We start from the raw sequence: 15937 nt of genomic DNA, 5'->3' as shown, positions 1-15937 counted from the left end.
TTATGTATTATAATTTATAATTTACATATAATAGTAATATTATAAGGTAGGTACCTATACCTATTTGCCCGGCTCCGGCATTACGACTACCTATTATACCGATGTCATTATTAAATAATATAGCAGTGACGTCATCGCTATTATTACTATAATTATTACTATTATTATTTTTATTATGTGATAATTTCCACCTCCACGACACACGAGTACACGACGTTTCTACATTCTATTTCACAATATTCTATTCCGTTGTAGAAAAAAAAATTATAATCCGCGATAATCCATGTTCGAAACGTTGTTATCTTGTTTAAAGTAAACATCAGTCAGCAATAATAGTCGTCACTCTTCGAACTATTGAAATATATTAATATATTATCGTGTATTATACTTACCTAGGCACCTATTATAATATTGACTTTCATTCGCACAGCGGCGTTCACTATTCGTACGAAACGACAAAACTAGTGGGAACCGTTCAACGTAATTATTTTTCGCTCGCACAGTTACTACTACTATCGTCGTCGTGTTGCGATAGCCGGCCTATCGTTTTTTTTCTACCTATGATTAGTGCAGACGTGCAGTAACATTTTATTATAGCGGTTATTACGTCGAATTAATTTTTATTTTTTTTTGCAATTTTTTTCGTGTTCCGTTTTCACGTTTTTGGGAAATAGGGCAGTTTTTTTCTATTTTACTGCTATAATGTCATCTAATGTCGGCGATGAAGTGCCGGATAGCGTGGATGGACTGTACGATGTTTACAGCTTGACCTTCTGGCTCAAAGTGTTGTTAAACGGCAGTCTGGTGGCCATTATCACGTTTTTGTTAATGAAAATATTCATTAAACGCAATGAGCCTGAAGTCGAAGAAAAGGAAGATGTGACACTGCCAAAAATGAAAAAGAGAGATTTTACCATCCAAGAGCTACGCGAATTTGATGGCACTAAAGGTGACGGACGCATTTTGGTAGCGATCAATGGCAAAGTGTTTGACGTCACCAAAGGAAAACATTTCTATGGACCAGGTATGATTGTTTTTGTATTACACAACCTTAAATTCGGTTAATTTAATAGACAATTAAATACTTATCTACTTTTACACAGGTGGTGTTTATTCAACATTTGGTGGGCATGATGCTTCTCGTGGATTAGCTACATTTTCAGTTAGTGGTAAAGATGAATATGATGACCTAAGTGATTTGAATTCTTTAGAAATTGAGTCTATGTTGGAATGGGAAACTCAATTTATGGGTAAATACAACGTTTTATATTATTCACTACCATTTTATATAAATTCAGTGATAAATTAGGTATATCAAAATTATGGATAGTAATAACCATACTTTGATAATAGGTAATAGGTTATAATATCTTAAATAACCATAATACAATTCTATATATTTTAAAAATCTAACAAAAAACTGTTTTCACTTTGTTTGGGATACATATATAATTTAAAGTTAAAATAAAATGATCATAATTCATATTAAATAAATGTTATTAACTTCATACAATTGTTTTGTTATAATTTATCAACACAAAGTAGGTATTAAAAATAAATAGGTCACTGTTACATTAGTTACCTACTTAATTTAATATTCTCATAGTTTTAATTTTAAAATGTTAACTTATACTATTGAAGTCTTAAACTATAAGTAAAATCTGTAGTATTAATTAAATAAAAATAATTATATAAATATTATATTATATTTAAACACTGTATTAGTACAGTACTAATTTTTAGTTTTGAAGCCCATACTTTACTTTTTATCAATGACACTGAACAAATGTATGAATCTATTTAAAAGAATATCTGTAGTCATGTAATTTTTAAACCACTACCTAAGAACAATTTTTTTTAAATCAACACATATTTATACTACTGTATTCAAAACTGCTGTATATAATAATATAAATTTCATATTATTTTTATTTAAGTGTAACTTATAAATATTAATTTTATTAATTTTCTACAAAGGCTAGAATTCATATACATTCATACTGAAAGATGAAAAAACTATGAATCTATCTTAATGTTGTGTCTCCAAAATACTTAAAATGTAGTTAAGTAAATTAATAAGTAAACAAAATACTAGCTAAATTATTAACATTACTTTTGTAGTTTAGTATATTTTGTTTAGTTACTTAAACATTTTATAAACTAATACTCAAATCTCAATAATTCTCTTTGTTATTAAGTTGATAACCTAAGTTATTAAAATTTAAGGAAAAATGTATGTTATATATATATATATTTATTTATCTTATACCTACATAAATTATATGAACATAATATACATATTATAATATGTATTTTTATATTTTAATGTATGTATACCTAACTATTTTAGTTAAATATACAAGTGTTATCATAGAATTATTTCTCTTCACTTTGATTAACTGTTTGTTATTCTGTAAAATATTTTCCTATTGACATGTTGAAAATGCACAAGTTAAAACGCTTAAAAAAAACATAGGTCATCATGGGTCAAACTGATAACTTATTCATTTTATGATAATTTTATTATATTAAATAAAATAAATACAGGGTTATTAATTAGTGTGTACTAGTGTAAATATTATTTACATTTATACCTAATATTAATAGATAATATCATAATATATTCTTTAAAGACAACTTTTATTCAATGTTATTATATTGGTGTTTGATGTAATATGTTACACATTTATTTATTCTATTATGCAGTTTGTGTATAATTTATTATATATTGGCTTAAGAAAAAATGTTTACTTAATGGCTCATTTAAAAAATAATTATTAATTTACTTTGTATAGTAAAATTTGGTATTTAATTTATGTATTTAACTCTATAGCTTTCCCCTACATGTGCTATTATAATTTATTAGTAAATTTTTCTTATCAAAATATTAAATTTATCAACAGAAACTCATTTTTTATTACGTTTATTATGTATAGGTAGTTAAAGCTTTTTTGTAAGCAATATCTATAATATGTATTTATCTTATTTTTTACATGTCATCTTATATAATTGCCCATACAGCTATGCTTATAATTAATTACTATTTTATGGCACAAATCTTTATCTAACAAATTAATCAGGGTTTATTTATGATTATTATTATTGTCACTATTTTCTAAAATCATCATAAACTAAATTATGTTAAGGTAATAAAATATGTAGTTACCATATATATAAATATACAATAGTATATAAAAGTATATATAAATATACAATTCATTTAATACATTTACAACTTAACTATTTAAATAATAAATAGGTCTTGTGAATTGTGATAAATGCTTATATATTTTTAGGTTTCAGTAATAATTACATAATATGAGGAACATTTACTAAATTTTTAAATCTTGGCTATAAAAATTTTATAAATTTTTTAAATCAAAATAATTTTTAAAATTTTGACTAATAATGAGTCAAAATACTTTGAATTATATTATACCTAGGAAATGTTAACATAAATATTAAGTAAAAAATTCAATTATCTAAGGTTATTTGTGTTTTTATCTATTTTTTTTTTTTTTTTTTGTTCTATTTTTATTAATTATTAAGAAAATTATTAGAAATTAATTTTCTGTTGTCACCTTTTGTGGCAGTATTCTTCTAATTGATATTCTTGAGGAGTGGGAGTTAGAAATAAAAAAAAAAAATGCTTGAAAATTTAATACAAGGTTCCTCATAAATTTTCATTACCAATTAAAAACTATTGAATTTTTACAGTCGTTTAAATTTAGAATTTTGACAAAATCCTGAAAATGTTTTAGATTTTTTTACTTTCAACAAAAATAAAAAAAAGATAACTGAAAAGTCCCATACATTTTTTATAATTATTTTAAGTTGAAATTTTGACTAAGTTTGACAAAATCATAAAAATGTTTTACAAATATAAATTTATAAACTATTCAAAGTTTATACCTAAGACATAAAAGTTCTCTAATACATAGCTTATAAGTAGTATTACAAAAATAAATAAGTAAAATTATTTTTTAGACATCTTAAATTTGGATAAAATAAAATATTTCAATTATGAATAATAATATTTTATAGTTTTTTTATAATTCAAAAACATTATTCTTGAGGACATAACAATTAAAAAATTTAAGCATATAATTATACCTATAGTGTATAGTGTATACAAACAATTACTAAATGACATTTTTGAATGCAATACGGCTTAAAATAATTTTTTGTTTACAATCATTTATCATTGAATTAAATGTAACACATTCATCACACTATCCTACTCAATTCCTACTGTTAGAGGTATAACAATTATTATGTCTTACTAAGTAGAGTAGTATCCATCTTTTTATTTTAGTTTTACTTTTTACTACATTTTTTGTTTTCTGAACATTTTTTTTTTCTGACACAGAATGTTAGACTACTCTCAATTATTATACTTGTACAAAATCCACATGTTTTACCTGTTTAAGTACCTACATATTATCAATCGTCATTGATAGTAATATTATGCTCTGTATCAAAGACTTAAGAGTTAAGAGGATATCAACACAGTGTTACTTTTTCTCTTAAATACGTAATATAGACAAAACACATTTACGCAAAATCATTGTTTTTTTTATGTTTTTGAGTAATCTTAGAATAAAATTGCACATATTTACACGTTGTAAAAATGTAGAGAATAATATTTTTTTAAGGGTAAAAAATATTGATTTGTCTAATAAATCATTTAAATTTACAGAATTTATTATTTTATTTTGAAAGTCAAATACAAAATCAAATAACACTAAAACATAAAACCAATATGTTATACGCTCAAAAATCATAAAATAAAAAAAAAAAACGATAGGCGAAAGATTTTTATCTATGTTGCGCGTGGCTCTGAAAGAGAAAATAAACACTGCTCTTACATCCTCTTAATACTATATTTTAAGACTGATGTGATAACATCGGTATTATATTATAGCTTTTCTAAAAGTAATTAACAATATTAATTATAATGATTATTTAATAGTTTACTTGAATTAAATTTAATGAAATTCAATACTCCCTTCTCCCTCCACCAAAAGTTCTTACATTACACAGAATTAACATTTTTCGATATTATTTTATATATCACTTACTAAGATTTGTATACCCCTCCCAACCTCAAAAACAAAATTTTCTGAGTACAGCCTTGCTTGGTCTAATTAGTTTTTTAAATTATAAATTAGGATTTGTGCTATTTAATCTTTAATGCCTGAAACTTGAATTTGTCCATTTTTAAGAAGAACTTTCCTATCTGTATTTTGTATCTTTTTATTATATTTTATTTATTTTTTTATAAATTTTTATTTTATTTAGAAAAATATGACTATGTTGGGCGTCTTTTGAAACCCGGAGAATCTCACAGTTACTATACTGATGAAGAAGAAACCCCTACCAATAAACTTCATCTGGAAAATCCAAAACAATGTGAATCTGAAAAACCTAAAAATCATGCTGTAGGAGATTCTGAAAATATTAATGAATTACCAAAAACTGGAACCAAAGATAATAATGAAGAAATCATAGAAAACAGCAGTGGTTTATCTTCAAATAGTAATGACGAGAAATCTGAAATCACTAAATTATTGGATATCCCAACCAAACAAGATGAAATCCATACCTTGGAAAAATAGTACAAATTATTTAAATTAACATCGGTATTTAATTTCAACTATGGGGGACTATGAACGTTTACGTCTATTACGGTGATGGGATTCATTATATACTGTAAGGGTGTTAAAGTTTTTTGTTTTGTACTTAATAATATGACTGAAATCAACAATCATTATTGAATTTTAATTCTTTTTTTTCTGAATCTTCGTTATAAGAACAAAAATGAAGATATATTAGAATATATATATATTTTTTTAAGTTCAAAATATTCAGTGTTAGTGTTTAAAAATTATGAATGAAGAACTATCTGGTTTTGTTCCTTTATTCAGTTTTTGTTGAATACAATTTGAAGGGATTACATTTTTATTTTTTATAACTTTATAATAAGCATAAGTAATATAGTAGTAGATTTTATCTTTTAGTATTATCTAAATAATTCAATAATTTTGTTGAAATATACCATTAAGTTACAGGGAATACAAAATATTTTAACTAAGAACCTAGAAATTAAGTTTAATTACCAAAATTATTTTGATTGTAAAATTTTTTTTAAATTTTGCTAAATTACACATGGTACAATTGTACAGCCTGCACATATATTTTGTCTTACTAATATAGCTTATATCAAAAACAAAATTACTACCCATAAGGGTATAATAATATTTTAATATAAATAAGTAACCATTCCTTGAAACTCTATTGAAAAAAGTAGACAACTACATCATTTTGTTTATTTTATAACAATTATATTATTTTATTCATAATAGAATTTTCATGTCTGCATTCTTATGTTTTTGGTGTGTTTTATTTGAAAAAATTATTACTATATTTATATATACATACTCGTATATAGATATATAATATACATATATATATATATATATATATGTATGTTTTATTACTATTTTTCTAATAAGTTAACACTTCAGCAATGTTAAAATAAAATTATTGTTTGTTACATAAAGGTTTCTTACAAATAAAAGATTAAATTATTTTTTATATACTTATTTAATTATTTATGTTAATTTCAAAAAAATTGTGTACTTCATTATAATACATTCTATTAATGAATACAAATAATTGAACAAGCACTTTTTTTTATATCAGAGAAAGTAGAAAAGTGAGGTTAATTACTAATTTTATATATTTTTTTAATTTAAATTTTCAATGCTTTGAGGGCTATTAATACTTATTAAAACAATATTAAAGTGTTGTATGATAATAATGTAAAAAAACAAAGAATAGTATTAAGAGGTATAATTTTAAATCTACATCAGATAAATAATTAATACTATTCATAGCAAAATCAAGTGGACTCATGAACCCAATATTAGTTAAATGGAATTTTATATTAAAAGTAGATTTTTACCTTGGATTAAAAGAAGAGATAGATATAAATAGTCATGTTAATAAATCAGGAGAGTTCACTAACCCGTGCAGTAATTTGAAGACAAATGAGATGTCAAATTCAATAATGATAATGATAAATATGATATAGTATATCATATTGTATACATAATGCATTTATTCATATTATATTCTGAATAGGCAATAGGTACTGATTTATTTAGTTCCCTATTCAATTGTTACTTTGTTAAAGATTATAATTAAAGTGGTCAATTTAAAATCATTTAACTTCACAAATATTGAGATATAGGACCAAAGGAACAGAATTTATGACTGATTTGCGCTTCCAAATAAGTAATTACTAAGGCCCCATACAACATTGTGCAGGTTCAAGAAGTTTTATTCAAACACAATTAATTTGTACATAAATTTATAAAAGCAATACAATTTGTTCAGCAATATACTTACTATGTGGATTTATAAAATTCAAAATGCATTCATAATTCAAATAATTGTTATTGATATTTGAAATAATAGTAAATAAATAATAACTATAATAATTAAAAATTAACAATTGTTGTGCCATGAAAATAGATATATGGTATATTCTACACTATATTTTGGCTAATTATTTCATTTGTAAAATACTAACTGAAACAAAGTTTGATTAATACTTTTCATCCCCCATTTTATAGATTGATTTATGAGGTGTACTAATAAAGTACAATTTGAAAAAATGTAGAAATCATCAAATTGAATAAGTATGTCAATCGTTAAAATAATTGGAGAACTGAGTATACTAGTACTAGCAGTCTGCTTCATACAATTTTTTTTAAAATATATATTATATATTTAATAATAGTATTTTAATCTTAATATAACTAACTAATTTTAGTACAAAAAGCATATTCCAAATTAAATACATAGTATATTTTTATTGTTGTTGTTGTTATTATTATTATTATTATTATAGTACTTTTTAAGTAAAATTCAACAAAAAATAAAACATAAAGTGTTATTAATGAAACAATTCTGTTTTGAATCAATTATTTTTAAATGATTTTGACAAACTGTTTTATTTTAAAACTTCTATATCTCTATTTATTTATTTTCTGTATAGTCCATGTTCGTATAGTGTGTAACATTGATTGATTAAAAATAATTTTGCTTCACGCACTCATTGGTCATTATAACTTACTTTTACTAAAAACTACAGTGTATATTTTTTTTACATATATACTGATTTTATAATTTAGAATATACTTTATAGGTATTTATGGAATTACTTTAGGGTAGTGAAAAAAAATGTAAGATTAGCATATTATGGAAAAGTTGCATCAATTTAAAGCTGTCATAAAGTAAGTGTTAGAGCTTCATAATTATCACCTTATAGAATTTCAAACTCTTCATATATAAAGGTACTTTTTTAATTTGATTGAAAATTTTACTCATTATGGATATTCAATACGTGGTATTTAAATTTTCTCTGTTTTATACTTGTACATAGTTTTTATTTTATTAAATTGATAATAAAACTTAATGCTAAGATAAAAATCTTTAAATTTCCAATTTCTTCTTTGCTTAACAATAATATTTCCTTAAATTGTTTAGATAGGCACCACCAAACAATAAATCTTACAGTATTATCTGTTTAACCTAACCAATTGCTTAAAATTGTAATCATTATTTTTTAAAGTATTAGGTACCATAAAAAATTATTAATAAAAAAATTTAATATTTAATACCCGCGTAAAGTTGACAGAAATTAAGCAAATTGATGACTTTATTTTTTAAACGAAAGTATTCTAGGCATATAATACATTATTTAATCGATAATCTAATATTATTACATACATAGTGTAATTCGTTAAAATCAACACTAAAACCTAATATTTTAACTGCAGATATAATTATAGATATATGTACATAGATACAGTGCCTCCGCAAACACGTACCAAGTATAATAATTAATTGTTAGTATATCTATTGTATATAAATAATTTAATGAATATTTTCAATGCTCTTTAAATTATAATTTTAACCATAGACAGAAAACTTTAAGAAATACAGTTTGAATATATTTTTGTTGATCCATTTATTATTACATATAATTAAATTAAATAATACACGTGTAATGTTTGTAAGATTTACATATTAAAAATGTATGCTTATTTAGTGTTATTTTCTATACTCAAATTTAACTTTCCTATTAACAGTCTTTATTCCATAAAAGAAAGAAACAAAAATAGACTGTAAAATATAGTTTTGTTTATGCTGAAACATATACTATTTTTGAAAGGTATTCTAGATATTAATAATAAGTTAAAATAAAACTAGTTTTCTGAGTGTTTTTTAATTATATTTCTGGTATAACTTATTATTAATAGAATATTAAAATAGGAGTTCAAAAATCTTTAGTCTAGTATTTAATTATTTGAGTGAAAATCATTTTATCAATAGAACAAATAAATAGTACCAGTAAACATTTATACACTTAAAATCAATTTTTAAGACATAGTATTTTTTATAACTAGTTATATAACAATACATTATTTATAAATCTTTATTAAAAATTCTAAAAAAAAAAAAAAACAAATTACAAATATTAATTACCTATGACATGCCTTAGATTATAATTTTATAAATATAGACTGTCAACTAAGTAATGCTGTTAATGCATCAAAAAATGTTGGTCGATCTTTAATTTGTATTGTAGCAATAGATGAATCAAAGTAATCTAGTGAAATATCTATACTCGTTTTATTGGCTACTTGCTCAAATGCTTTTCCAAAAAAACTAAAACATTATAAATAATTTTATAATACTAATTAAAATTAAAATTATAAGACTAATAAAAAATACTGAAACTTTAAATAATTATAAAAATAAATTATACTTATTTATTAGTTTGTCAAGAAATAGTTGAATATTTTAATTTAAATTTACTAAGTTTGAAAGACTATATACATTTTTTGATAAACAAAAATGATCACCACTTAATACATGTAAAGAATCATTAATGCTATCATTAGTATTAATTTCAAAGAAAATCAACTCTTCTTACAAAATCATATTTAATATTTTAAAATATTTTAATACTTATTTTAATAATTCTAAGTTTAGATATCAACTAATATTAGTTATCGCTAGGGCATGGAAGCTATAGCACTAAAAAAGTATAGTTTTAAAACTTTAATAAACACTTAAAAATACTAAAATGAGCATAAAAAATAGTACCAAAATATTGTATACACGCAAAATTAAGTTACCAACAACATTTTTTTATAAAAGGATTTTCAGACTTTTTAATAACACAAATTTTATACTTTTTATAGTATGTGGTAATAAATATTTAGGAACTATTGATCAGTTTTGAAATGTAAATATGACAAATACAATAATTGCAATACAATGTGTCTGACAAGATTTTTAAAAATAGCCAAATTATTGAAAATAAATAGAATAAATTCAAATACTATCGGTAATCACAATCGATAACATACCTACTGTTTGAAAATCAAAATACGTGTTTTTGTTTGCATATTAATTGTGTATACTTTATTGGAATTACATTATTTATTTCCTTTATTGCATAAAAAATATTCCTATAAACAGCACTTAAACTCTAAATTAGCAAAATAACACTAGAAACAATAAATATACATAAATTAGCATAACAAAATTGTTTATACAACTTCAAGATTCAAGAAAGTGAAACAAATTTTATTTTACTTTTAATGTTCTATGATTTATCGAAAAAAAAATATGTATTTGCTAGAACTTCCAAGCCTAGGTTATCATTTATTATTGACAATAATTCAAAACTAAAATATAAAATTATCAAATTTTACCTTCTAGGCAATGATTCTGTTATAGGAGGAATACCAACTACAATACAAGTTTCTTTGGCTGAATCAAGAACTGCTGAAGCAATTAATGGTAAACGAACATTTTTATTTTTATTTGATGATGCAACTTGAGCCCTCAATGCAAATGAAGCTAACATAACTAAAAGTTGTGGATTGGAATAATGCTGTGAATTTAATGTACCCTGCAATAATTAATAAAATTGTTTTATTTAAAACTGTTAACAAAAAAGATGAGTCTTGATAGTAAAACAATTATAATTTGATAGTTCAATTTATTACTGAAGTTACATAGCTATAGCAAATGTGTTACCTCTTGGACAATTAAGTAATAAAATGGACCAGCTAATATCACTTGTTTCATATCTAATGCTGCTTGTATGTGCCTAAACATATTAGTCAATACCCATTTTGCTCTTTCTATTCCTTCATCTAATAAATTTTTTTTGGATCTATAATAATTTCTCCTTGTTAAATATTAGTTTAATATAGTATAAAAATTATAATTTTATTTATTACACATACTTACCGAGACAATAAATCCATTGTATTATAAAAACACTCTGTAGATGAATTTCCATGAATCTGAAATTTTTTTTAGTTCAATTTTATTGTTGTATATATCACAATATTGATAATATTTTTTCATAACATACATTACTTTCTAAAGTAGCAATCATTGAATATACATAATCAGCACTTTGGTACCGGGTTTTAAAGCCTTGATACAAAATAAATGAAGGGTAAGTCAAGTTTAACAAATTATGAGTGTTAGACATTTTTTCCATCATCCCAAAAAATTGTTTTCGCAAATTTAAATCCATAGAATGGTACATTTGACGACTTTCCGATAAAGGTAACCTTTAATTATTAATAAAAAAGATTTTTTTAACTAGAAAACTATAGTTAATACAGCCAATTATTTATTTTATAAAAGTAGTAGATTTAATTAAAATTCTACTATTAAAGATAAAATTAAAATTATAATTACCCCATTTCAGCTAAAATTTGTTTCAATCTTTTCTCTCCTTTTACAGTCCAAAGTTTTAAAGATACAGCAGTAAACATAGAGAATCGAATGCTTGATTCAATTGTCCAATGTCTATATAAGGCTAATAACAAACTGAAAATCATATAATCAATATTTCAATTTCTATATTTAAGTATAATTATAGTTAAGTAAATATTTCTCACTCTTTTTCAGATTCAATTCTTAAATTTGTAGTATCATTAGAAGGTACAGGCTGTGATGCAGAATTCAAATTGTTATGAATAATAGTAGATTCACAAATACGACCAATATGATCACCAATTAACTCAATTTCTTTTAAGTAACGCATATTTTCAGTTTTACCAAAAATAAATTGCTCAGTTACACCAATAATACCCCACCTGAAAATATGTTTTTTTAGTTTAAATATTTAAATTAATAATTAAGACACTTAATAAATCTAAATTAATGAATAATTAAAAAATTATTATTTCTCCTCTCTAACATCTCTAAAAAAAAAATTAAACTTACCACAATACATCAACAGATTCTCTATGTAATTTCCAAGCTAGATCATACATCAATATAGCACTCTAAAAAAAATATTTAATATAGAATAATAGTTAGACCTTTATTTAAAAAGATTAACGAACCGATCTTCCATAGTATGAAAATTGAGTGTAATCAAATAAAAGCTTTTTTCTTTTTTCTTCCCAATTTCTTCTTTCTTTTCTTTTTATGAATGCATTTTGCTGACGCATTCTTCTTCTGTTTTGACGTTTTTCAATATTATCATTATTTGAATCATCATTAGGTTCATCAGAATTAGAATCATCTTCAGATGACTGAAATTATATATATATAAAAAGATATTACCTATGAATTTTAAGTTTATAAACATTTATTACCTCTTCGTCTCTAAATATTTCATCAAACTCAGGTATTTTTTCATCTTCCTCAGGTGTAGCTAGGAGTCTTATCTAAAATATAAAATTTTAAGTATTTATCTATTATACTATACAGAAAATAGTGTGATTTACTTGCGAACTACTGTATACATTGCAGATATCAGTTGGTTTATGACTATCAGTAATAAAAAAAATTATATCTTCTTCTGGTTCTAAAATGTCTATTATATCTAATGAACCGCCACAGTTAATTAACACTATATGCTTTACCTGTAAATTAGAAAATAATTTATAGTAGATTAATAGTTTTTATTTCCTGTAGAGTTAGCTAATAAATTAAAATCAATTTGAAATATTTACACCAGCTTTTTGTTCCTCATAAGTTTTTTTCAATTCAGTAGTGGTTTTTACAGGCACAAGCACATAAACGACATTATCAAAACGTAATATATATTGAAATATTTTTGCAGCACAAATTGCATCCACATCATAATTTACCAAAATTAAAACTTTCTAAACATAATAAATAAAAACAATTAAATAATAATAATACATTACAATTTTAAAAGTTTACATATCAAAATTATAAGACATATAAAAGTTTTTGATGTTTCATTTTCAATTTGTTTTATAATAATAGATAATATACTTTCTTATTAAATTTATAATATACTTTATTTATCTGTAATTTAAAGATACCTAATTGTATTTATATTCTTAGTTAATAATTCTAATAAAAACTTATGCTTAAATTAATTAAATTAATGTACCTATTTTATAGTTAAAAAAATATAATTCTTTCAAATTGTTAATTATGAATAATTCAGTCTAGACATGAAAAATGGAAAATAATTTATACAATTACATAAACAAATCTAGCACATATCTAAAAAAAATGTAATCAATTCAAATGTAGGTAATAGATCAACAATCAAGCAAAGAATTTAACTAGAATTGATTTGATTCTACGAAGAAACACACTTAAATAAATAATGATTTGTAGTAGTTAATAGTTATAATAACATATTATAAATAATAGTTAGGTGATATGTTTCTACAAAAACAGAAAATACTCAATCACTCACTACCAAGTACATATTTTTGAAACTGGTAACAATACATGAAACTAGACAACTGAATAACTCTGGTACTAGGTATTTCTAATACAATTTTTGGAGTGGTTGAATTTTTTTATGTAATTTTGATGTATTAACAATTATTCTAAATCCCAAAATTTTCTAAATGAGAACTAACAACCAAACATATTGTTTTCATAAACAAAATAAATTAAATAAATATATTGTTAAAAAATATTATAAACATTAAATATTTGAATTATTCCCCGACTTCACAAAAAATAACAAAAATACCTTTTTTTTAATTATGAAAGTAATTAAATTGTGTAAGTTAAAGTAAATTAATAATTAATAATTAATAATAACTAAAGTTAAATTTCTGATTTCTGATTGTATCATCATACTGTTAAAGACTAAGAAGAATATAAATTAAAATAATAATCAAATAGCTCTATATGTTAATCATAATGACTTAAAAAAAAGTTGACCAATCTTAAAATTATATTTAAAAAAGGTTAACTTTGCATGTACAAACTGCATTAGATAAAAAATTATAAAGGTACCTATTAGAATAATTGGCTGTTCAGTAATCTAGCTTTATATTCTGCAAAACAAATTCAAAAATATCTACCAAGTATGTTTTAAGTTATGTAATGCTAAAATTTAAACACAAATACATATATTATTATATTATTCATATAAGTATATATTATAATATATTAAAATGTGTTATCACTCTTCAAAACCACATGGTATAGGTAGATTAACTTTTATTTTAATTCCTACAATATAGGTACTAATATAGTTATAATAAGTCAAAGACGGATAGATTTTATATCTCATAATTATTATACCTAAATTGTTTTATAAAAAATTTATTTTGATCTTTAACAATGTAGGTATGCTATAAATGCTATACCTATATACATATTATATATTTATAATATATAAGCAACTGGAACACAGATATCTAGTATCATTCACATAGAACTCACATAATATAGATCCCGGTTTAAATTGCAATAATTATCTACAGTTTAGGTTTTTTAAATTATTAAATAGGCCAATATTATCCAAAAATTTTGCCAAAGGCCAAAAAACAACAAAATCTATAATCCCACTGTAATTGATGCTTACAATTGTGGATCCAAAATAAAATCTAAATGTCTTTGATGCAAAGTATGTTATGTTGTCGTAATACAACTATGAGCACTATATAAATATCAGTACGTGAACAAATTTAATCATCGCATGTTTAAAAAATAAAAATACGATCGTGCGTGAATAGTGTAATAGGTACTCCTGAGCAAGATTAAATGAAGGATTTACACCAGTTTTACTTACATTTTTTGAAACGACGTCATAAAACCCTTTTACCAGATCGTCGACAAACATAATCACTGAGCAGCTCGACAGACCGACATCACGTTTAAAATTCAAAATAATATAATAGGTCGTAACGATTAACGACGACGCACTGCTATCTCTACTAATTTGTAATTACTAATTAGAATAATTATTAGATTGATATAAGTAATGTACGCACGTTTCACACAATATCGCACGTTTGAACTTATGGTTTTATTCATACAACAAAAGTATTGGCTAAAAATACTGAAAACTGTAAAGCTACCTAACCTAATATTACAAGTACGAATAGATAAAGCGAGTTATTGTAAACAACACGGAAACGGAATAATCGTGTAACTTTTTGGCGGTCGGATCTTTTCGCCAGGCGCATGACGTTTGAATGAACTTAATCATACCATGTTCAATGTTGCTCGCCCATATCGTGGAGGCGCGAATTACAAAAACTATATAATAATTAATATTCAAATACTAAAACGCCGTAGCCCATAATCCGTAGGTACTATCGTCTTTAGTTTACGGCTTACTCCATAATCATTAATAATAGAATGGCGATAGCATTAATCTCACGAATTAGAAGTTATTATAGGTATAATAATACAGGTACCTATATATAGCTGGTAACTAACTGTATAAGTATCTAATATCTATCTTAATCACCACACCGCGATCACTTAAATACAATTTAATAATAAACAGTTGTAATGATATTGATGAAAATGCTACACGATCACACCAGCATACGATTTTGATGAATAAAAAATCTTAAACGATTAATCAAAT

At 23.4% G+C, this 15937-nt stretch overlaps 2 protein-coding genes across 3 annotated transcripts; one reads left to right on the top strand and one right to left on the bottom strand.

The window, feature by feature from the left end:
• The first annotated feature begins 204 nt into the window (after window positions 1-204).
• Window positions 205-5770, top strand: LOC114125953 (membrane-associated progesterone receptor component 2-like). The gene is made up of 3 exons (XM_027989789.2): window positions 205-1024; window positions 1104-1250; window positions 5302-5770. Exons 1-3 carry the CDS (start codon window positions 703-705, stop codon window positions 5616-5618), a joined length of 786 nt encoding a protein of 261 aa, XP_027845590.1. The 5' UTR covers window positions 205-702; the 3' UTR covers window positions 5619-5770.
• A 3550-nt stretch (window positions 5771-9320) lies between these two features.
• Window positions 9321-15683, bottom strand: LOC114125952 (cell division control protein 45 homolog). 2 transcript variants are annotated; one of them, XM_027989787.2, is made up of 13 exons: window positions 15131-15683; window positions 13071-13223; window positions 12843-12980; window positions 12711-12782; window positions 12456-12647; window positions 12334-12395; window positions 12006-12203; window positions 11803-11934; window positions 11468-11672; window positions 11341-11396; window positions 11125-11278; window positions 10797-10996; window positions 9321-9741 (listed from the first exon to the last, which is right to left on the bottom strand). In XM_027989787.2, exons 1-13 carry the CDS (start codon window positions 15179-15181, stop codon window positions 9600-9602), a joined length of 1755 nt encoding a protein of 584 aa, XP_027845588.1. In that variant the 5' UTR covers window positions 15182-15683; the 3' UTR covers window positions 9321-9599. The 2 variants fall into 2 exon arrangements, with proteins under 2 accessions (XP_027845588.1, XP_027845589.1); XM_027989788.2 differs by having other exon boundaries at window positions 9323-9741; window positions 11125-11263.
• Between the last annotated feature and the right edge of the window lie 254 nt (window positions 15684-15937).

Source organism: Aphis gossypii, chromosome X (genome assembly GCF_020184175.1).
Source record: "Aphis gossypii isolate Hap1 chromosome X, ASM2018417v2, whole genome shotgun sequence".
Classification (NCBI taxonomy): Eukaryota; Metazoa; Arthropoda; class Insecta; order Hemiptera; family Aphididae; genus Aphis; species Aphis gossypii.
Note: the sequence above shows the minus strand (reverse complement) of the source record. Positions and strands in the feature narration are given on the sequence as shown.

What these genes read in the sequence shown, in the direction of transcription:
- LOC114125952 (XM_027989787.2), bottom strand. Translation starts at nt 15,181, where the DNA reads ATGTTTGTCGACGATCTGGTAAAAGGGTTTTATGACGTCGTTTCAAAA. An exon ending in TTGCTACTTTAGAAAGTAAT is followed by an intron (nt 11,397 to 11,467) that starts GTATGTTATGAA and finishes AAAAAATTTCAG; the next exon opens with ATTCATGGAAATTCATCTAC. An exon ending in ATTACTTAATTGTCCAAGAG is followed by an intron (nt 10,997 to 11,124) that starts GTAACACATTTG and finishes TAATTATTGCAG; the next exon opens with GGTACATTAAATTCACAGCA.
- LOC114125953 (XM_027989789.2), top strand. Translation starts at nt 703, where the DNA reads ATGTCATCTAATGTCGGCGATGAAGTGCCGGATAGCGTGGATGGACTG. An exon ending in AAAACATTTCTATGGACCAG is followed by an intron (nt 1,025 to 1,103) that starts GTATGATTGTTT and finishes ACTTTTACACAG; the next exon opens with GTGGTGTTTATTCAACATTT. An exon ending in ATGGGAAACTCAATTTATGG is followed by an intron (nt 1,251 to 5,301) that starts GTAAATACAACG and finishes TATTTTATTTAG; the next exon opens with AAAAATATGACTATGTTGGG.